The sequence below is a fragment of the Hemiscyllium ocellatum genome, chromosome 36 (genome assembly GCF_020745735.1).
Source record: "Hemiscyllium ocellatum isolate sHemOce1 chromosome 36, sHemOce1.pat.X.cur, whole genome shotgun sequence".
In the NCBI taxonomy this organism is placed as follows: Eukaryota; Metazoa; Chordata; class Chondrichthyes; order Orectolobiformes; family Hemiscylliidae; genus Hemiscyllium; species Hemiscyllium ocellatum.
In genome coordinates this window covers 8275814-8298318 of record NC_083436.1, presented here as the reverse complement: position 1 = coordinate 8298318, position 22505 = coordinate 8275814, and the positions used below count along the sequence as shown (strand labels likewise).

At 41.8% G+C, this 22505-nt stretch overlaps 1 protein-coding gene across 5 annotated transcripts in view; it reads left to right on the top strand.

Annotated features, from left to right (window-relative positions):
* Positions 1 to 18957, top strand: part of LOC132833221 (short transient receptor potential channel 3) — a 101446-nt gene extending 82489 nt beyond the window's left edge. For 3 of the 5 annotated variants that reach the window (XM_060851312.1, XM_060851311.1, XM_060851309.1), the window contains 3 exons: positions 2132 to 2215; positions 14873 to 14948; positions 18678 to 18957. In XM_060851312.1, coding sequence (XP_060707295.1) covers positions 2132 to 2215; positions 14873 to 14948; positions 18678 to 18826 — 309 coding nt within the window. In that variant the 3' untranslated portion in view covers positions 18827 to 18957. The remainder of the gene's footprint in view (positions 1 to 2131; positions 2216 to 14872; positions 14949 to 18677) is intronic. The other 2 variants (XM_060851308.1, XM_060851313.1) reach the window with 2 other exon arrangements.
* The last annotated feature ends 3548 nt before the right edge of the window (positions 18958 to 22505 follow it).

Here is a 22505-nt window from a genome sequence, read left to right as displayed (position 1 = left end):
ATTTATATTGCATCTTTGATTACCTTCTGATGTTCTAAAGTGCTTTACAGCTAATTAAGTGCTGATAAAATGTCATCACTGTTGAGGTGTAAGAAATACGGCAGAAAGTTGGTGCTGAGGAAGCTTCCACAAACAACAATGGATAATGAAGTAATCAGTATTCTAGTTATTAGCTTTAGGATAAATCATAATCACGACACACAGGGAAACAAATTAGTGTTAGAAAGAGCGTAGTTCATGTGTGAAATAAACTTCCAGAGGAAGTGGTGGATATGGGTACAGTTACAACATTTAAAAGACGTTTGGATAAGGACGTGAATAAGAAATGTTTGGAGGGACGTGGACTGAGTGAAGACAGGTGGGACTAGTTTAGTTTGGGATTATGTCAGTATGGATTGGCTGGACTGAAGGGTCTGTTTCCGTGCTGTATGACTCTATAACTAGGTTTTGTTGTCATATGTACTCAAGTAAAAAAGTACAGGAGTACATTGAAAAGTGTACAAAGTTGCAACACAAGGCATCATCTTAGGTACAAAGTATCTCGGTACAAATCTTAGGTGCTAAAATAGATTACACACAGAAGGAGGATTCTTCATGGTATAAATTAGGAAAATAAAGAAATAAAGTCAAAAGATAAACATTACAGTCCTTCTATAACCTCCAGTAGCTTCACGAGGAGGCCTTTCCACATGTGGTCTCACTCTATCCCTTGCTGGGCTGACCCCAACTGGGCTCACAACTCACTGACCGCTATCTGTGACAGGCTGACCACACCGCTGTCCTGCTCCTGGGCCCCCAGCACATTGATTGCATCTAGACCAGTCCCCCAGCCTGCCAGCTGCTCCATTCCATTCTGGACCCGCCAGCTGGTGGCAATCCCACTCTGCTCTGGACCTGCTGACAGTCCCGCTCCACTCTGGACCTGCTGACAGTCCCGCTCCACTCTGGGCCTGCTGACCGCCCCGTTATGCTCTGGGCCTGCCGACCGTCCATCTCTGCTCTGGGCCTGCTGACTGTCCTTCTCTGCTCTGGGCCTGCTGACCATCACTCTCCGCTCTGGGCCTGCTGACCGTCCTGCCCTACACTGGGCCTGCTGACCATCACTCTCCGCTCTGGGCCTGCTGACCGTCCTGCCCTACACTGGGCCTGCTGACCATCACTCTCCACTCTGGGCCTGCTGACCGTCCTGCCCTACACTGGGCCTGCTGACCATCACTCTCCACTCTGGGCCTGCTGACCGTCCTGCCCTACACTGGGCCTGCTGACCATCACTCTCCACTCTGGGCCTGCTGACCGTCCTGCCCTACACTAGGCCTGCTGACCATCACTCTCCACTCTGGGCCTGCTGACCGTCCCGCCCTGCACTGGGCCTGCTGACCGTCCCATCCCGTTCTGGGCCTGCTGACCATCCTGCCCCGCTCTGGGCCTGCTGACCATCCTGCACTGGGCCCTCAGCTGCTCCAATGCTCCAGTGCCGTTGTCACCATTGCTCTCTTCACAGGGTAAGTTTGGAAAAAAAACATTTTAAAGACTTTTAAAAAGAAGAGCAAGGGAAGAGGATGGGAAGGACAAACCCTGGGCTGAGCCTGGATGCTGCCTACTTCGGCACCGCCATCTTGGGCTCTATTCCACAAATGGGTGTAATTGTGCAACGAAATATTTTACCTCCACTCGAGAGAGCATACGGGGCTTCAGTTTAACACTTCATATGAAGCATGTGACAACTCCAACCATGCAGTGCACATTCTGGATGGTTACAGTATTACACTATATAATGCAGTCAAGTTCCTGAAGAGGTAATTGAATACATAAACCTCTTACACAGATACATAAATGTTACAACTTCAGAGCAGAATGGGAATGATGTGAAGAATTTATTAATGTAATGTTATATGACCATGAATGCATTATCTGAAAGGACAATGAAAGTAAGTTGAATAGTAATTTTCAAATGGTGGGGTACCTGAAAAAGGAGCTAAAATACAACTGCAGGGATGGGCAGAGAGTGGGGTAATGGAACTCATTGGATGGCCCTTTCAAAAAGCCAGAAAATGTTGAATGATGGGTCAATTGTTCTTCTTCTGTGCTATAAGAATCTGTCATATTAAAGACGTGTATTCCATTTTCATAGCTGAATCTTTTTGCACAGTCAAATCTAAGGATTTCAGAAACACAAAGTTTCAACAGCATTATGAATCAACCAACAAGATATCAGGTATGGAATAGAAATATTTTCTGTGCTGTCATCTTCGACTTTTCAAATCTGTTGAATGTCAAATGTTATTGATGGGCATGAGGATTGAACTAGATTAGAAATTTTAAAAGCTATGCTTTCTTGCACTTACTTTGTCACCTCTAAGAAAAATTTCCAATGTAACCAAATTGTCGTGATTAGTTCATCCAGCTCATTTGGCTTGATAATTGGTTTACAAAACAAAGTGATGTCAACAGCGTGGGTTCAATTTCTGCAATGGCAGAGGTTACCATGAAAGAACCTCTTTCTCAACTTCTGGCCCTCACCATGGCAACTTTACCTTACTTGTAACAATATAGCAAATGTATACAAAGATTCAGCTTCTGATTTTATTACAAGTACTGAACACAGGAAATCTTACTGCTATCCCTAAACAGAATCTCCCGAATAAAAATCTATTGCAGATAGGTTTTTAAGCATGGAATAATATTTGGTTGAATTGGATAAATCTTGCTTGACAACAAGGATTGGTCAAATATCATTATCATAGAATTATACAGTACAGAAGAAGATAATTCCGTCAGGTTTGTACCACAAAAATAGACTCCCTACCCTAGTCTTACTTTCACCTACTAAGACCATATCCTCAATTGTTATGACACTTCAAATGTTCATCCAAGTACTTTTAAAGATTGTGATGTTTCCTATCTCAATTGCTCCCCCAATAAAGTATTCCAGACTTCTACCACACTCTGGATGAAAATGTTATTCCTCACATCCCCTCTAAACCTCCTTTCACTTTAAAACTATACCCCTTTGTTATTGATCCTTCAAAAAGGGGAACAGCTTCTTTCTATCCACCCTGTCCACGCTCCTCATTATCTTACACACCTCAATCTTCTCTGCTCCAAAGAACAACCTGAGCTTATCCAGCCTCTCTTCATAGCTGAAATGCTCTATCCCAGATAACATCCTGGTGAATTGCCTTTGTACTCACTCCAGTGCAATCACATCCTTCCTAAAGTTTGCTAACCAGAACCGCAGACAGTACTTCGGCAGCAGCCTGACCAAAGTTCTGTACTGCTCCAACATGACCCTCCACTCTTATAATCTGCGACAGCTGCTAAAGGCAGCATCCTGTATGCCTTCTTAACCACCCTATTATCCTGTCCTTCCACCTTCAGGGACCTATGGACAAGCACTCCAAGATCCCTCTGTTCCTTTGAGCTTCCTAGTGTTTTGAGTACTCCCTTGCCTTGTTTCTTCTTCCAAAGTGCATCACCTCGCATTTGTCAGGGTTAAAGTCCATCTACCATTGATCTGCCCAATTATCAAATCCATTTCTATCCTATTGTAACTTTACAAAATATAGTCATCAGTCTCAGCTTTCTCACTAATGGGCTAATGGATCAAAAAGATTTGTAAACTCAATTAAGTTGCACAGATTAATCCCTGTTCACAGAGACTTGATTCCGAACCTTGCCCCACACTTGTAGACTGGCACCCCTCAAGCTTTATATGATTAATAGTCTCTCTTTAACCTATTTTTCTAATATAGTCCTTCTTTAATGGATAGTTCATTCGAAGTTTCATCACGATGATCAGTAGCTCCACTTCTCACCAAATTACAAGACTGAAATAGGCTGTTTGGCCAAAACAGTTCTTGTTAGTGTTTACTCTAACTGCAAGTAAACAATACTAATCTTAATTATCTACCCTTTTCCCACATCCTTTAAACTAGTAGTCTGTTTTAATCTTGAATATTGCAAGTTTTTGCCTGAAGTTCTAATCCTGGAAGTGAATTCCAAAGCTTCACAACTAGTTTCTCTCATCCTCAATTATTAAATCTAATAATCAAATATGTCATTGCCTTCTTTCACTCGGACTGCCAGTGACAAGATGCTTGTGTATCCATCACAAGGTTAGGTACTTTCACAGCTCTGTTCAGGAATGTGACTTGCATTAAAGAGTTTATGTAAAATACACTGTCATCTACTTTCTATAAATAGTCACTAATTAATGAATAAATTGGGGAAGTCACATAATGTCACCACTGGGCTGCAGGAACTCTGGTCTGTTTTAAATCATAACATATCATCCTCAAGGACAGCAAAGTGGAAAAGTGACGAGTGTTACCCTGCAGCAAAACAAGGGAGGGACAGTAAGAACAGAAATGATGGGGGAAAGGCCATAGATAATGAAAGATTAGAGATCACAGGTGTCACAGAATGAATGGCAAAGGCAGTGGTAATGGATAAAGAAAACAGAAAGAGGTACAATGCAGGAGTTAATATAAAATGTTAATGGCAGAACGTAGGTCAGCTGTGCAGAAAGCAAAAGACAAAAGGTTTTGGAGGTGATTGGATTGTGGGCTGTGGAAAAGGTGGGGAAAATAAAATGACAGAGTTCATTGCCTGACATTTTTGAACTCAGTGGTGAATTCAGAAGACTGTAACGTGCCAAAACAGAAAATGAGATCTATTCATACAACTTGCACTGGGTTTTACTGATATTGCACCATACCGAGGACAGAAATTAAAGCATGAGGGTATGATGCTGTGTTAAAATGGCAAGTCGTTGAAGGCAGAGGTTGTGCTTAAGACTGAGCGGCTGTTTTCTGCAAAGCAGTTACGCAGTCTGCATTTGGTAGATGCAGAACAGACTATATTGTGAGCAGCCAATATAGTATTGAGGAGCGAATTGGCTATCAGGGAGGAAAACCTGCCCTAGGAGGGTTCTGACGAAAACAAATTGAAATTATTGGGCACTATGTCGGCCTGCTCAGCAATGTTTTTGTCCTGCTTGTGCATTGTCCTGCACTGTAATACTTGGCTTAATGTGTGGGAAATGGAGGAGGTAGTGTAGGAGTGAAGCCATTCTGTAATGTGTAAGCATTGGTTGACTAGGGCAAAATAGACTATTTATTCTTTCACATGAGGCATTTTATGGTAATTTCCTTCATTTAATCTCACTGTTGTCTTGAGGATTCCTGGGTGATTTTATAATGTGGAAAAATCCAAATGAAGGCTATAATGGTACAGGATTCCATGGGTGGAAAATCTCTTCAGAGAGGCTATAATAGCTTCAAAAGTAGATTAATTTATATTTTGGACCTCAATCCAGAAGGATAAAAGAAACCTGTCCCTCTGAACTCAAACAGGACAATACCAAGGGACAGGTGCAACAGAGAGGACTAGAGATTACAAAATTAATAAAAGGACAAAACCTAAGGCATTTAATTTAAATGAGTGTAACATTCACAACAGAGCAGATGAATGAGTAGTACAAATTGAGATAAATAAGTATGATCTAGCAGCTGCATCTGAGATATGGCTGTGGAATTACCTGGATTGGGACCCATGGGAGACTAGTTAGCAAGTTAAGATCTCTTGGAATACAGGGAGTACTAGCCATTCGGATACAGAAATGGCTTGAAGGTAGAAGACAGAGGGTGGTGGTGGACGGTTGTTTTTCAGAGTGGAGGCCTGTGACCAGTGGAATGCCATAAGGATCAGTGTTGGGTCCACTACTTCTTATCATTTATATAAATGATTTGGATGTGAACGTAGGAGGGATAGTTAGTAAGTTTGCAGATTAAATCAAAATTGGAGGTGTAGTGGACAGTGAAGAAGGTTACCCCAGATTACAATGGGATTTTGATCAGATGAGGAGTGGCAGATGGTGTTTAATTTAGATAAATGTGAGGTGCTGCATTTTGGAAAGCAAATCTTAGCAGGATTTATACACTTAATGGTATGGTCCTAGGGAGTGTTGCTGAACAAGGAGACCTTGAAGTGCAGGTTCATAGCTCCTTGAAAATAGAGTCGCAGGTAGATAGGATAGTGAAGAAGGTGTTTGGTATGCTTTCTTTTATTGGTCAGAGTATTGAGTATAGGAGTTGGGGCGGTCATGTTGCAGCTGTACAGGACATTGGTTAGGCCACTTTTGGAATATTGCATGCAATTTCTGGTCTACTTCTTATAAGAAGGATATTGTGAAACTTGAAAGGGTTCAGAAAAGATTCACAAGGATATTGTCAGCATTCATTGATTTGAGCTACAGGGAGAGTTTGAATAGGCTAGGGCTGTTTTCCTTGGAGCATCAGAGGCTGAGTGGTGACATTATAGAGGTTTATAAAATCATGGGGGGCATGGATAGGGTAAATAGACAAGGTATTTTCCCTGGGGAAGGGATGTCCAGAACTAGAGGGCATAGGTTTGGGGTGAGAGGGGAAAGATATAAAAGAGATCTAAGGGGCAACTTTTACACACAGGGTGGTACGTGTATGGAATGAGCTGCCAGAGGAAGTGGTGGAGGCTGGTACAATTGCAACATTTAAGAGGCATCTGGATGGGTAAATGAATAGGAAGGGTTTGGAGGGATATGGGCTGGGTGCTGGTAGGTGGGACTAGATTGGGTTGGGATATCTGGTTGGCATGGACAAGTTGGACTGAAGGGTCTGTTTCTGTGCTGTACTCTATGACTCTAATTGTCAATGGGGGATTTTAGCCTGCATATCAATTGGAATTGTCAAATGGAGGAAAAGGCATAAGATAAACGGAGCTAAAAATATAAAAACACAGAATGAAAATCTTTCTTCAGATGATTAAAGAGATAAAGAGCTAGCATTTGACTTGAACAGATATTTTGCTTCAGTCTCCAAAAGAGAGGAGAAAAGTTGTATCGCAGAAATAGATGTAAATCAGGAATTGAAAGGCAGGAGGGAACTCAGGAAAATTACAATGATCAAGGAAGTCGTACGAAGTCATTTGTTGGAATTGCAAGTTGACGAATCCCCAAGTCCTGATGGACTTAAAAGAAGTAGCTGGTGAAATAGTTGATGATTGGTTTTTATTTTCCAAAACCCATTAGATTCATGGAAGGTTCCTTTAGATTAATTAATAGCTAATGTTATTTCTTTATTCAAAGCAGGAGGCAGAAAGCAGGAAACTTCAGGCTAGCTAGCTTAACATTGTTAAAGGTTAGCATTATTGTTATAAGATCAATTTTGCGAAGTCAGAGACCATGCCCATGGGAGGTCTCCTGAGAGTGCCTGATCCTGAGGATGGATCTTGGTTCCCTTTTAGATGCTCGCAAGAGCGCGTTCTCTACTTAGGTATGTTTATTACTCCCATTTTTGATCAGCTATTTAAAGCCAATTTTGCCCATTTATTCGACAGAATCAAGCAGGATCTTTGTAGATCTCTTTGTTAGGTCAGATAGCCCTCATTAAAATGAACATTCTGCCCTGTCTGTTGTATCGTATGTGAATTCTCCCTTTGCTTTTTACTAAGGAAACATTCAGAAGTCTAAACGGCTGGTTTACTTCTTTTATCTGGTATTGCAAGCAGCCCCTAATTAAATTGACTAAATTGCAGTTACCTTACAGACTGGGAGAAGTGGGTCTCCCAGATAACAAAAACTATCACTTAATCTTGTTGTTATCTTATGTGAATGATTGGGCCTAGGGGAACCCTCACTCACGTTGGTTGGACATCAAAGCATCTCAGGCAAGCTGCCCTCTTATTAGCCTGCTGTTCTTAGACAAAATGAGAACAGTTAAGGAATATTGCCATAGTCCAATAGTCATCAATGCTGTCAAGGCATGGAGGGCAATGTGTCAGGGGTGAGAGCAATATTGCCTAAACGTCATTTTTGACACCCATAGATGGTGTGCTGGGCTTTCAGCCAGGGATGATGGACTCTGGGTTTAAACTGTGGGCAGCTAAAGGCATGTCTTGTCGGTTGATTTATTGAAAGGGAACATACTGATGTCTTTTGACCAGTTGGCCCGGAAATATGAATTGCCCAGTAGGGACTTCTTTTGTTTCTTTCAAATTAAAAACTTCATACAAAAAGAGACCACACTTGTAACTGATCCTTATAGCTCTGACATGGAGAAGAGGGTGTTGAGTGCTGAGGGTACATTACCTGTTAGCAACACTTATCATCTACTGGGAGAGGGACCCTCGGACGAGACCGAATGGCTCTGTAAGGTATGGGAGTGGGGGTTGGACATTGAGATCTCTTCTGAAATATGGGAGGATATCTGGGAAAATGCAAGTAGGATCTCAATTTTGCAACAGGACCCACACCTTTTCAATAGAAGATTCTCCACAGAGTCCATCTAGCCCCAGACTGCCTCTCTAAATTTAAAGCAGGAGCATCTCCAATGTGTCCTAAATGTAAAGTGAGTGTGGGCACACTTCCTCATCATCTTTTGGTCCTGTCACTGACTGTGGACATATTGGAGTACTGTGGCAGGAGAAATATCGAAGACCTTGAGGACGGAGTTGGAGATGGACCTAGTAACTCTCCTTCTTGGCTTTGTTAATCCTCTTTCATTAGATGCATGCAAAAACGACTTTTCAGTATCCTTATTTTTTGTGCCAGAAAGAACATTGTATTAGGGTGGATGTTGGAAAATCCCCTGGGGCTGGCAGGCGGGCTGGCGTAAGCTAGTGATGGAGCACATCCCCTTGACCTTCGTGACAAGTATGGTGCACCATAAAACTGAGAATTTCTATAAGATGTGGCAGCCCTATTTGGATTACCTGGGTACAGATTTGGATGCCATACTAATAAGAGCCTTTATATGGCCATGGAAATTCTAAGTAATGATATCCAGAGGGGAGGAATTATAAACATACAAATATGTATAAACTTATGCGCTCAATGATCAAGTGCTATTGCTTTGTTCTGCTAAGCTATATTATGATTATCATCATTATTATTGTGAAGATTTTCCTTTTTTAGCTTAGTTAGTATTTATTTACGTAATTAGTAGTTTTGTTTTTTTGATATTCGTTTTGTATTTTGAATTGTTTGGTTTTGTATTTGTTATATTCAAAAGAAAAAAAAACTTTTTAAATAAAAATATATTTTAAAAAGATTAACATTGTTAAACATTAACATTATTAAAGATGTTATAACAAGGCAGTTAGATGAGTTCAAGGCAATTAGGGATAACCAATATATTTTGTCAGAAGAAAATATTTAACTCATTTATGACATTCTTAGAAGAAGTAACTGGTGCTGTAGAAAAAGAGGAATCAGAAAATATATTTAGACTTCCAGAATACATGTGGTAGGGGGCCACATCAAAGGTTATTGTGGTAAATAAAAATTCACGCTGTAGGGAGTCGCAAGTTGGCATGGATAGAAAACTGGCTTGCTACTAAGAAGTAGAAAGTAGGAATATGGTCTTTTTCAGGTTGGTAGGATTTAAATTACTTCAAAACTTGGCCTGTAGACTTCATCTGTCAAATCACATGACCAAGGAAGAACAGCCTCAAAGTCAAAGGTCAGCTTTAGGTTAAATTAAGACACAAAGGCAGACAAAGTTGTTATCCAGAATCAGCTATGTTCACTGCAAAGCAGGAAGCCTATATGATTCTCAACCTCATTTTAAAAATGGAAAACAGCAATGGAATGAATTCATGGAATAACAAAATTGTTAAGTTGTACAATGAAGCCATTCAGCCTACCATGGCTGAGCTAATTTTATTACCTAGTGTCAATCTCTGGTGAAGGATCAATGATTCAAAACATTAACTCTGCTTTCTCTCCACATATGCTGCCAGACCTGCTGAGTTTCTTCCGTAATGTTTTCATTCAGATCTTCAGCATCCACAATTCGTGTATTATTTTAAAAGCTAAGGTTTTCCCTCTTTAAAAAAAGGCTCTGGGAAAAATATCATCCATAATTAAATAAGAAATTAAGTTTAGTATTAGGGTGGAAAAGACACAAGTCAGCAAAGTTTAGTTGTAGGCCAGAAAATTGGGCAAACTTTAAGATGAAGCTATGAAAATAAAAAGACCCAAAAAGCACAGTACGAGAGAAGGCGAGCTAATTGTATCTAAATAGACTGGATGAGATCTTAAAGGGGTCTGAACAATGTGGACTGTGGTATGATTTGAATCAGATGAACCCAAACTCAACGTCGGGAGCAACTTGCCCATTAGGGGGAAGGAGAGTTCAGTTACAGGGGAAATTAGAAAACCCGAAGGTAAGACTGCAGAACTCAGGAGAGGTTATTAAAGTCTGCAACACAGACACATATGGGACAGAGTGTATGGAAAGGGTTAGCAATCAAACTTCCAGCATGCTGGACAAACAAATGACAATGAGAAGAGGGACAATTAATACAGGACTGAAGGTGTTATATCTGAATGTACACATATAAAGAATAAGGTAAATGAGCTTGTGGTGCAGATTGAAATTGACAGGTATGATGTGGTAGGCATCACAGAGATGTGGCTGCAAGGGGATCAGAGTTGGAGCTGAATTTTCAAGGATATACATCCTATTGAAAAGATAGGCAGATGGTCAGAGGGGGTGGGGTTGCCTTATTAGTAAGAAATGAAATTAAGTCAATAATAATAAACGAAATAGGGTCAGATAGTGTAGAATTTGAATTGAGGAACTGCAAAGGTTAAAAAAAATCCATAGTTGAGTTATGTACAGGCCTCCAAACAGTAGTCAAGAGCTGGGGCGCAAGACACACCAGGAGATAGAAAAGGTGTGTAGGAAAAGCAAAGTTACAGTGATCATAGGGGATTTCAATATGCAGGTGGGCTGGGAAAATCAGGTTGGTAGTGGATCGCAGGAAAAGGTTTTTATAGAATGTCGAGGAGATGGCTGTTTGGAGCAGCTTTTGGTGAAGCCTATCAGGGAACAGGCAATACTGGATTTAGTGTTGTGCAATGAGGTAGACTTCATCAGAGAACTTAAGGTGAAGGAACCCTTAGGGGGCAGTAATCGTGATATGGCTGAACTTACTCTGCAATTTGAGAGGAAGAAGATAGAATCAGAGGTAAAGGTATTACAGCTGAATAAAGGCAATTATACAGGCATGAGGGAGGCACTGGGTAGAATTGACCGGGAGAGGAGCATAGCAGGAAAGACAGTGGATAAGCAATGGCAGGAGTTTCTGGGAGTAATTCAGGAGACACAGCAGAGCTTCATCCCGAGGAAAAAGAAGCTTGGTCCAAGAAGGATGAAGCAACCGTGGCTCACTAGGGAAGTCAGGGATAACATAAAAACAAGAGAGAAAGTATGGAATGTGGCGAAAGGCAGTGAGGAGCCAGCGGATTGGGAAGCTTACAAAGACTAAGAGACGGCAACAAAGAAAGGAGTAAGGAGGGAGTAGATTAAATATGAGGGTAAGCTAGCCAGTAATATAAAGTAAGATTGTCAGAATTTCTTTAGATGTGTAAAGGGCAAAAAAGAGGGAAAAGTGAACATTGAGCCACTGGGAAATGATGCTGGAGGGGTAGTAGTGTGGAACAAGGAAATGGCTGAGGTACTGAATAATTACTTTGTGTCAATCTTCACAATGGAAGACACGAGTAATAGCCCAAAGATTCAAGAGAGTTAGGGGCAGAGCTGAGTTTGGTGGCCATCACCAAGGAAAAAGTGCAAAATAAACTAAATGGCCTGAAGGTGGATAAATTACCTGGACCAGAAGGTCTACACCCCAGAGTTCAAAGGGTGATAGCTAAAGAGATAGGGGAGACAGTAGTGGTGATCTTTCAGGAATCTCTAGAATCAGGGAGGGTACAGAGGACTGGAAAATCGCTAACATGGCACCCCTGTTTAAAAAGGCAGAAAATTACAGACCGATTGATCGGTTGTGGGTAAGATCCTGGAATCCTCTGTGAAGGATGAGATTTCTGAATTCAGGTATTTGGAAATGTGTGGTAAAATAGGGCAAAGTCAGCAAGGTTTCATCAAGTGGAGTTCATGCCTGACAAATCTGCTAGAACTCTTTGCATCACAGCGCCTGAGACCCGGGTTCAATTCCCACCTCAGGTGACAGACTGTGTGGAGTTTGCACGTTCTCCCCGTGTCTGCGTGGGTTTCCTCCCACAGTCCAAAGATGTGCGGGTCAGGTGAATTGGCCATGCTAAATTGCCCGTAGTGTTAGGTAAGGGGTAAATGTAGGGTATGGGTGGGTGGCGGGTCGGTGTGGACTGTTTGTGGGCGGCACGGTGGCACAGTGGTTAGCACTGCTGCCTCACAGCGCCAGAGACCCGGGTTCAATTCCCGCCTCAGGCGACTGACTGTGTGGAGTTTGCACGTTCTCCCCGTGTCTGCGTGGGTTTCCTCTGGGTGCTCCGGTTTCCTCCCACAGTCCAAAGATGTGCAGGTCAGATGAATTGGCCATGCTAAATTGCCCGTAGTATTAGGTAAGGGGTAAATGTATGGGTGGGTTGCGCTTCGGCGGGTCGGTGTGGACTTGTTGGGCCGAAGGGCCTGTTTCCACACTGTAAGTAATCTAATCTAATGTAAGTAATCTTAAAAAAAAGTAACAAGCAGGTTAGACAAAGGAGGGCAAATGGATGTTATCTACCTAGATTTCAAGAAGGCCTTTGACAAGGTGCCACACAGAAGGCTACTGAGTAAGATCAGGGTCCAGAGGCAGGATACTAGCATGGATAGAAGATTGGCTGTCTGGCAGAAAGCAGACAGTGGGGAGAAAAGGGTCCTCCTCAGGATGGCAGCCGATGACAAGTGGTGTTCTGCACGGCGCAGTGTTAGGGCCATAACATTTCACTTACTTTATACATTAATGATCTAGATGAATGAACTGAGGGCATTCTGGCTAGGCTTGCAGATGATACAAAGGTAGGTAGAGGGACAGGTAGCATTGAGGAGGCAGGAAGGCTTAGAATGACTTGGACAGGTTAGGAGAGTGCCAAAGAAGTGGCAGATGGAGTACAACATGGGAAAGTGTGAGGTTCTGCACTTTGTTAGGAGGAATAGAGGCATGGACTATTTTCTAAATGAGGAGAAAATTCAGAAGTCTGAAGTGCAAAGAGTATTGGAAGTTCTAGTCCAGGATTCTCTCGGTAATCTTGCAGGTTGAGTGAGTGGTGAGGAAGGCAAATGCAATGATGGCATTTATTTTGAGGTCTGAGGCTCTATAAGGCTTTGGTAAGACCATATTTGGAATATTGTGAGCAATTCTGGGCTTCATACCTTCAATCCAGTATTAGCCCTGGATTGTGTTTGGTGGAGGGTCACAAGAATGATCCTAGGAATCAAAGGCTTAATATATGAGGAACATTTGAGGATTCTGGGACTATACTCGATGGAGTTTAGAAGTATCGGGGGCATCTAATTGAAACATACAGAATATTGAATGGCCTGGACAGAGTAGATGTTGGGAAGATGTTTCCATTGGTAAGAGAGACTAGGACCCATGGGCAGACCTTTTAGAATGGAGATAAGGACAAACTTCAGCCAGAGAGGTGAATCTATGGAATTCATTGCCACAGAGGGCTGTGGAGACAAGGTCATTGAGTATATTTAAGACTGAGTTACATAGGTACTTGAGTATCAAAGGGATCAAGGGTTATGGGGAGAAAGTGGGAGAATGGAGTTGAGAAACCTATCAGCCATGATTGAGTGGTGGAGCAGACTCAATGGACTGAATGGCCTAATTTCTGCCCCTGTGTCTAATAGTCTTGTGCTTTTGCTGAGTGGTGAGGCAAGTTGCCAGTTAAGTGGGATTATTTTTTATCTAACGCCTTGTTAATGGTCCAACTCACCTCATTAATATTCAGCTTCCTACCTTACCAAACTTGCCGAACAAGGTAGATGTCGAGAAAACTTGACATGGAAATCAGAGCAGGTATCTGGCTGGGTCAGCTGACTGCTTGCTCTGAATGACCTCTATATTGCTTAGGACTCAACAACACCTTGGGAACATTGGCACCTGGCATCTCTCTAATTAATTTCCAAACCTTCATGAAGCACAGATTTGCAATGCAGGGCCCACTGCCAACTAGTATTGAAAGGCTTCAGGGCTTTGTGTGCATGGACAGCATCCAGCTCACAGACTAGAACAGGCTGCATCTCAGGGCTGCTCACTTAATGCTCATTCACTTAGTGCTTATCTGGTTGATACCCAGTCCCAGTAGATACTAACTGCATACAGAATACCAGCGTAGACTGCCATAGTCAAGATCCCAGCAGTTAGTCTGCCTTTTGGTAGTGAACTGCAGCCTGTATTTGTTTCCTTTGCATTCCCTTCTGTTGGATGTCAATAAATATTGCTGCCTTGTCTATATGTGATGCTCTGTGATGATAGTGACAAGAAAAAGTGGCCACGGGGTATTGGGGAAACGTAGTAAAATACATAGAAACATAGAAAATAGAAGCACAGGTAAGCCACTCTGCCCATTGAGCCCCCTTTCCATGCAACTTGATCATATCTGATCATCTAACTCAGTACCCTGTTCCCATAAAATGAGCTTGAGTTCAGTGGTTCTCTGTCATACTTCAAATGGTACATATTGTACAAAATACCTACATATCACAAAAGTTTGAAAAGTCAACAGAAAGAAAGAAACCAGTTATTTTCTGATGTTTTGTTCTGACCCTGAGATAATCTGGAAGTGGACTGAGCTGACCTGAGGAGAAAAAAGAATCAATGGCTATTCCAGAGTGCTGACTGAAAAATGTTCACGAGAGCACAACAATTCACATTCTATCATCTGTTCTTTGTGAATTGGTTCAGTATAAATAGGTAATCCATGAGCTGTATTTTTAGAGCTCTATTAACATCTAATTCAGGGCATTCATTGTTAGTCAGAAATAAACCTTAACATTTCTATTTTTCTGATTATTCTTTGGTACTCTTGGTTTTGTTGTTTTCTTGTTTTTCACAGCAAATAATGAAACGACTGATCAAACGATATGTCTTGAAAGCTCAAGTTGATAAAGAAAATGATGAAGTTAATGAAGGTAAGGATCAACAACATTTATGTAGATTGTAAAGAAACATATCTCTTGAACTATAATCACTCAAGAAAAGAACTCCTAATAAAGAACTCTGCTAAACAACATTTGGAATACAAGTATGACTGTAAAATACACCTACTACATTCTCTAAACTGTAGACACAAAGAGACAATGAAAGAACTAGACAACAGAGTGGTCAGTCACCTTCAAAGTATAAAATAGAATTGGTGTTACAATATGTAGATACACTTTAAAAGTCTTTGAAGTAAATGTGTTGGGCAACATATTCCTGAAAAAAAAGCGGTAAGTTTGTAAGACATAGGACAGAATCTTATGTATGTTTGGTTAAGTCTGAGGTCCATTATGTTTTCTGGAGGGTATGTTGGCACAAGGCTTAGTGAATTCTCTTGCCATATCTCACCAAACATCATTAATTACCTACCATGCCCTTGTGACAGCTGTTACATACAATTTCCACTCCATCTCACCACTCGCAGTTCCTGGAACAATGCACCACTCACTAGATATCCCAGAATTCATCACCATCCCTTGTGCCTGCACCACAATTGAGCTCCTGGACAAGAACTATCAGTCTAGAGTTAGCTGCCCTGTATAGTTGCTGAACTTTGCCCAGAAAGGGGGAAATCAGTGCCCTCCTTTGCAGGCACTGACTTTTTGTTCCTTCTGATGGGCAGAAATATGGGACTCATTTCTGGGATGCCAGGACCAACCAACCCCCACACCTCCTCCCTTACCTCTCTCCAAGGCCCCAAAGGATCCTTCCATATCCGCCATAAATTCACCTGCACCTCCACACACATCATCTATTGCATCCGCTGCACCCAATGTGGCCACCTCTACATTGGGGAGACGGGCCGCCTACTTGCGGAACGTTTCAGGGAACACCTCTGGGACACCAGGACCAACCAACCCAACCACCCCATGGCTCAACACTTTAACTCTCCCTCCCACTCCACCAAGGACATGCAGATCCTTGGACTCCTCCATCGCCAGAACATAACAACACAACGGCTGGAGGAAGAGCGCCTCATCTTCCGCCTGGGAACCCTCCAACCACAAGGGATGAACTCAGATTTCTCCAGTTTCCTCATTTCCCTTCCCCCCCACCTTGTCTCAGTCGATTCCCTCAAACTCAGCACCGCCCTCCTCACCTGCAATTTTCTTCCTGACCTCTCCGCCCCCACTCCACTCCGGCCTATCACCCTCACCTTGACCTCCTTCCACCTATCACATCTCCATCGCCCATCCCCCTGTCCCTCCTCCCTACCTTTTATCTTAGCCTGCTGGACACACTTTCCTCATTCCTGATGAAGGGCTTATGCCCAAAACGTCAAATTTCCTGTTCCTTGGATGCTGCCTGACCTGCTGTGCTTTAACCAGCAACACATTTTCAGCTCTGATCTCCAGCATCTGCAGACCTCACTTTTTACTCGACTCATTTCTCCCCCAGGATAAGCAATACATACCAGCCCAGTGCAAGGTTGTCATTAAAGAACGTAAAACAGTACAAGGCAAAAGTGAGGACTGCAGATGCTAGAGATCAGAGTCAAGATTAGAGTGGTGCTGGAAAAGCACAGCGGGTCAGGCAGCATCCGAGGAGCAGGAAAATCAACATTTCAGGCAAAAGCCAGTACTGCACAGTGCAGGCCCTTAGGCTCTCGATCTTGTGTCTAGCATTTATCCTAATCTAAGATCAACCTAACCTATGCACCCCTCAATTTACTGCCGTTCATGTGCTTGACCAGCATATCCCTAAAGTCTCGGACTCTACTATCATCGTTGGCAGTGCATTCCACGCACCCACCACTCTCTGGGTAAAGAACCTACCTCTGACATCTCCCCTAACCCTTCCACCAATCACCTTAAAGTTATGACCTTTCATGACAGCCTCTTATGCCCTGGGGAAAAGTGTCTGGCTATCTACTCTATCTCTGCATTTCATTACTTTGTACACGTCTATCAAGTCACCTCTCTTCCTTTTTCTCTCCAGTGTGAAAACCCTAGCTCATTCAACCTCTTTTCATTAGACATGTCCTCCGATCCAGGAAGCATCCTGGTAAATCTCCTCTGCACCCTGTCTAAAACATCTACATCCTTCCTATAATCCGGCAACTAGAACTGGACACAATATTCCAAGTGTGTCTGACTAGGGTTTTATAGAGCTGCAGCAAAATCTCACAACTCTTAAACTCAATCCCCGTTAATGAAAGCCAAAACACCATACATCTTCTTAACAACCCTCTCACCCTGAGTGGCAACTTTGAGGGATCTATGTACATGGACCCCAAGATCCCGCTGTTTCTCCACACTGCCAAGAATCCTGTCTTTAACCTGTATTCAACCTTCCAAAATGAATCACTTCGCATTTATCTAGGTTGAACTCAATCTGCCACTTCTCAGCCCAGCTCTGTCATGTTGTAGCCTGCAACAGCCCTTGACCATATCAACAACACCCTGACCTTTGTGTCATCAGCAAACTTACTCTCAGAAAATGAACAGGAAATGACATCATCACAAACCCCAGCAACCCCATCCAGGACAAACATACAAATAGAAAGCAGGAGACAACAGCTTCACCTCACTTGGAGGTCACCACTGATGCTGTTACCTAGCCAGGTAATGAAACATCTGGACATCAAATCTACAGCTCAGCGAGCAAACCTACACCTTAAACCTCAACCTGAGCTACAAACCTTCACAAACCTTGAGAACCCCAGCTGTAAGCTGATATCCCAATTAGTTGCCTGCTTGCCTTTAGCTATTTCTTATTTCCGTGGCTACTTGAGCCATGTAACATTTCCCGTAAGTCAAATTGCAACATTGCCATGAGACACTTCAACTTCTCCCAGAAGCCAACTTCATTTCATTTTGGTTAAAAGAGCTCTCTCAAAATATAAGCATCTTTGTGATGTTCAGTGTTGATGACACAAATTAAAGATGTGTTCAGATGGATGGGCAAAATTACTCTTTAACTTAACTGAAGTTTAGTTGTGATGGGTCAACAGCATCAGCACTGAGGTCATGGTCATCTGAGACCACCTCCTTTGGGCCAACCATGTGTTAGAATGCCTGAGTTTCGATTGTCAAAGCAAATCATCTTTGCCCAGCACAAGGAAAACACACGACCAAGAGGAGAACAAAGGAAGTGTTTCAAAGGCTTCCTGAAGTCTTCCACAATGAAATGTAACATAGTCATCAAAGCATGGAAGACCCTCATTCCAAAGAAATTGACTAAGAGGAAGTTCCTGTCTGAAGGGACACAATTCATTGAGAACAGCCATCAGCATGAAGTATGGAAAAGGAACACCGATGATTTCAAACCCAATTCCACTTCCTGAAAGCAAATACCAAATATGCTTTCGGAAAGGGATCATCAGCCACATAAGGACCCACCGATCCCATGACCAGTGACATGGAATCTCCTAGGTGAACAATCATATACTATTACCAAGAGATTGCCGATGACAATGAGATGTGATGGGATTAAAATAAGGAATAAATAAGATGAAAAATTCAATTCTGCCAACTACAACAGTAGTGTCAACAATTTGCTTCTCATAACTGCAAAATGAATTTTCTTCTAGATATTATTTATTGTGTTAAATCATGTTGTTTTTAAATTGTATTTCATATGCCTTAAATCAATATTAGTTCAGTAATTATTTCCCATAAACTTAATATCTTCAGTGATATTTCAATTTTCTTTCCTAGGTGAACTGAAAGAAATTAAACAGGATATCTCAAGTCTTCGATATGAACTTCTAGAAGACAAATCTCAAGCAACTGAGGAGCTGGCTTTCCTCATTCAAAAGCTTGGTGAAAAACTGAATACCTGTCTGACGAAACAAAAACACCAGTGACTTAACTTGAAAATGGACTTTCTATTTATCAATGTATAGAAACAAGAAACAGCACAATTTAATGCAATAATGTTTATAAATTATAAATTTGAGAGACAGTATAATAAAGCATTTAGTATCTCTTGTCCACAATAGGTAATTACTGTAATAAACTTGTAATTCATGTAGAGCAGTGAGAAATACCCTAGATTTACAATTTTGGATTGCCTAAAATTCACTTTGTAGCATTTTATAAGACGTTGCTATCATTACTAAGGAACTAAAGTACAAAACAAACAGTATTCTAACTTCTAGCTCTTTGAAGGTCATGTTGACTATTTTGTGATCACATCAGAAATTATGAATTACTTTATTCGTACTAAAATTGCATACTAGATTTAGCTATGTGCAAATCAACATAGCTTAGCTTAGTCCCTTTTATGATGTTCTCTACCAAACATGTGGCAGTCACTGAACTGAAATACAAATAGATCAGTATTTACTGCAAGAACTTGTCATGGTCTGCTATTTCCTGTTTTGATATTATAGGCAAGCTAAACTTTTACACCAATCGCTGACTAATATTTGTTATTAACAGTAATTCAGAACCATTTAATCTAATACTCAAGTCATGCAAAACTCCTGAAGGTGAATCACAAAGCATACTATTTGGCTCATTGTGCCTGCACTGATGATGTGAAAGTTCCACTCAAACACCCCCTCCCTGACCCTTTCCCATAGCTAGGCGATGTTTCCTTTTCAATTGTATATCCAGTTCCATTTTGAATGCTACTGTTAAATTTCCTTTCACGGTTCTTTCAGACAATCAATTCCAGATCATAATAACTCACTGCATTAAAAAAAATTATCTTCAGGTTCTTTTGCAAATTACCTTCAATCAATTTCGTGGTTACCAACGCTCCTGTCAATCAAAACAGTTTTCCCTTTTTCACATTATACCTTTCAATTTGAGTATCTCAATTAAATCTCCCTTAATCCTCTCTGCTATACGAAGAACTTCTCCCATATCTCCACATAAATGAAGACCCTTTGTACCACCATATTATTTAACTAAATGTCCTTGTGCTCAATCCCCAAAGCTTTGATATTTATTGTAAAGTATGATGTCCATCATTGGACATGGTACTCCAACTGAGTCCTAAGCAGTGATTTATCAAATGCAGCCAGTGAGGTGTATAGCACAGACACAGACCCTTCAGTCCAACGTGTACACGCCGACCACTGATCTAGTCTCATTTGCCAGGTCCCTCTAAATGCTTCCTCTTCATGTACCCACTCAAATACTTTTAAATGTCGTAATTGTACCTGCCTCCACCACTTCCTCTGGCAGCTCATTCCAAACATTCACCATCCTCTGAATGAAAAGGTTGCTCCATAGATCCCTTTTAACTCTTTCCCGTCTCACCTGAAACCTATGCCCTCTAGTTTTGGACTCCCCTACTCCTATCCATGTCCCTCATGATTTTATAAATCTCTATAAGGTCACCTCTCAGCCTCTGGTGCTCCAGGCAAAACAGCCCCAGCCAATTCAGCTTCTCTCTGTAGCTCAGGCACTTCAATCCCAGCAGCATTCTTGTAAATCTTTTCTGAATCCTTTCAAGGCTAACAACATCTTTCCTATAGCAGGGAGACCAGAATTGAATGCAGTATTCCAAAAGTCGCCTCACCAATGTCCTAACCAGCAGCAACATGACCTCCCAACTCCTTGATGCACTGATCAATGAAGACAAGTGTGCCAAATGCCTTCTTCATCACCCTCGAGTTGAAAGTGTGGTGCTGGAAAAGCACAGCAGGTACAACAGCATCCGAGGAGCAGGAGAATCGACGTTTCGGACATAAACCCTTCATCAGGGTTTGATCTCTGATCTCCAGCACCTGCAGCCTTCACTTTCTCCTTCGCCACTCTGTCTACCTGCAACTCCAGTTTCAAGGAACCTGGACCCCTCGGGCCTTGGTTCAGCAACACGGAACCTTCCATTAGTTGTATAAGTCCTGCACTGATTTGCCTTACCAAAATGCAACACCTCACATTTATTAAAATAAAACTCCATCTGCTACTTTTCAGCCCACTGCCTCATCTGATCAAGGTCCCATTGTACTCTGAGATAACCTTTTTCACTGTCCACTACACCACCAATTTTGGTGTCATCTGCAAACTTAATAACCATACCTCCTAAATTCATATCCAAATAATTTATATAAATGATTAAAAGCAGTGGACCCAACTTGTATCCTGTGATGCACAACTGATCACAGATCTCCAGTCAAAAAAACAACCAGCTACCATTACCCTCTATCTCCATATTGTATCAAATTGACTAGCTCCCCCTGTTCCAAGTGATCTAACCTTGCTAACCAGTCTACCATGCAGGATTATGCTGAACACCTTGCTAAAGTCCACATAAACAATGTCTACTGCTCTGCCTTCATCAATCTTCTTTGCCACTTCGTTAACAAACTCAATCAAATGTCAACTAAATTTGTTAATAGATTACTAAAAAGCCTTCTCTTTGAGACTTCATACACAGTGAAGGTTTTGCTGGTTGCTGGACATGTGATGATAAATAGCTTACAATCCTATAATTCTAGGGTCCAATTTTATGGTTTTTGTTTTTGATGAGTGCCCCACAGACATTTAGGTGTTAATTGGCTGAAGATTTTGGTGTATGTCCGAAGTAGAAAGGGAACCAGTGAGGAGCTGCCCCACCTGCTGAAGGCCTAAGCAAGGTGACCTACCTAGCATTCCCCTTGTCCTTGAGCAACTTGAATGAATTGCAAAATTATGTCTATGTCGGAAGCATCTCTCAAATGACTTTTAACTGTTAAGTGGTTCAACAGGAACAAGGGAAGGTGCACTGTCTGAGGCCAATGCCCACTCACATATAAAATTGACGAGTGGTCAGGGGAAAGCAGGAAAGAGGTGGGAAGGTTTTATGGGAAGTTTGAGTATAGGAGTACTGAAATTTTGCTTCAGTTGTATCAGAGCTTTGTTAGATTGTAGCTGAAGTACCGTGTGCAAGTTGATCTCCTTATCTCAAGAAATAAATTATTGCCAGAGAGGGAATATAACACAGGTTCAGCAGGCTTCTTACTGGGATGGTGGCACTGTGCTGTGAAGAGAACTTGAGCAAATCGAGCTTGCATTCTAGAGTTTTGAAGAATGAAAGGTGACTTTGAAATTTGCAAACACTTAAAGGGTTGGACAGGGTAGATGCAAGTAAGATATTCCCCCTGGTTGAGGAGTCTAGAAACAGGAAGCACAATTTAAAAATAAGAGAGTTGAGGCAAAATATTTTTACCTAGAGGGTTGTGAAGCTTTGGAATTCTCAACCTGAGAGGGCCATGGATGCCAAGTCTTTGAGTATGTTTAATGTAAATATTGATAGATTTCTGAATATCAATGTTCTACTAGGCTATGAGGATGGGATGGATAAAAGGCATTGAAGTGTTCAGTCAGCCATGATTGTATTGGATGGCAGGTCAGGCTTGATGTGCTGAATGGCCTACTCCTGTTCCTGTGCTTTCCTGGACCAAATCTGGAGTATACTTGTTGACATAAAGCAAAGTAGTTCCGAGGATCAAGTGTAGAGATGGATCTGAGGAGACCTTATAGTAGAGGAGGTTGTGGATCTCTAACTGAAGATTTATACAGGGAGAAAACACTGAGGTTTATTTTTGC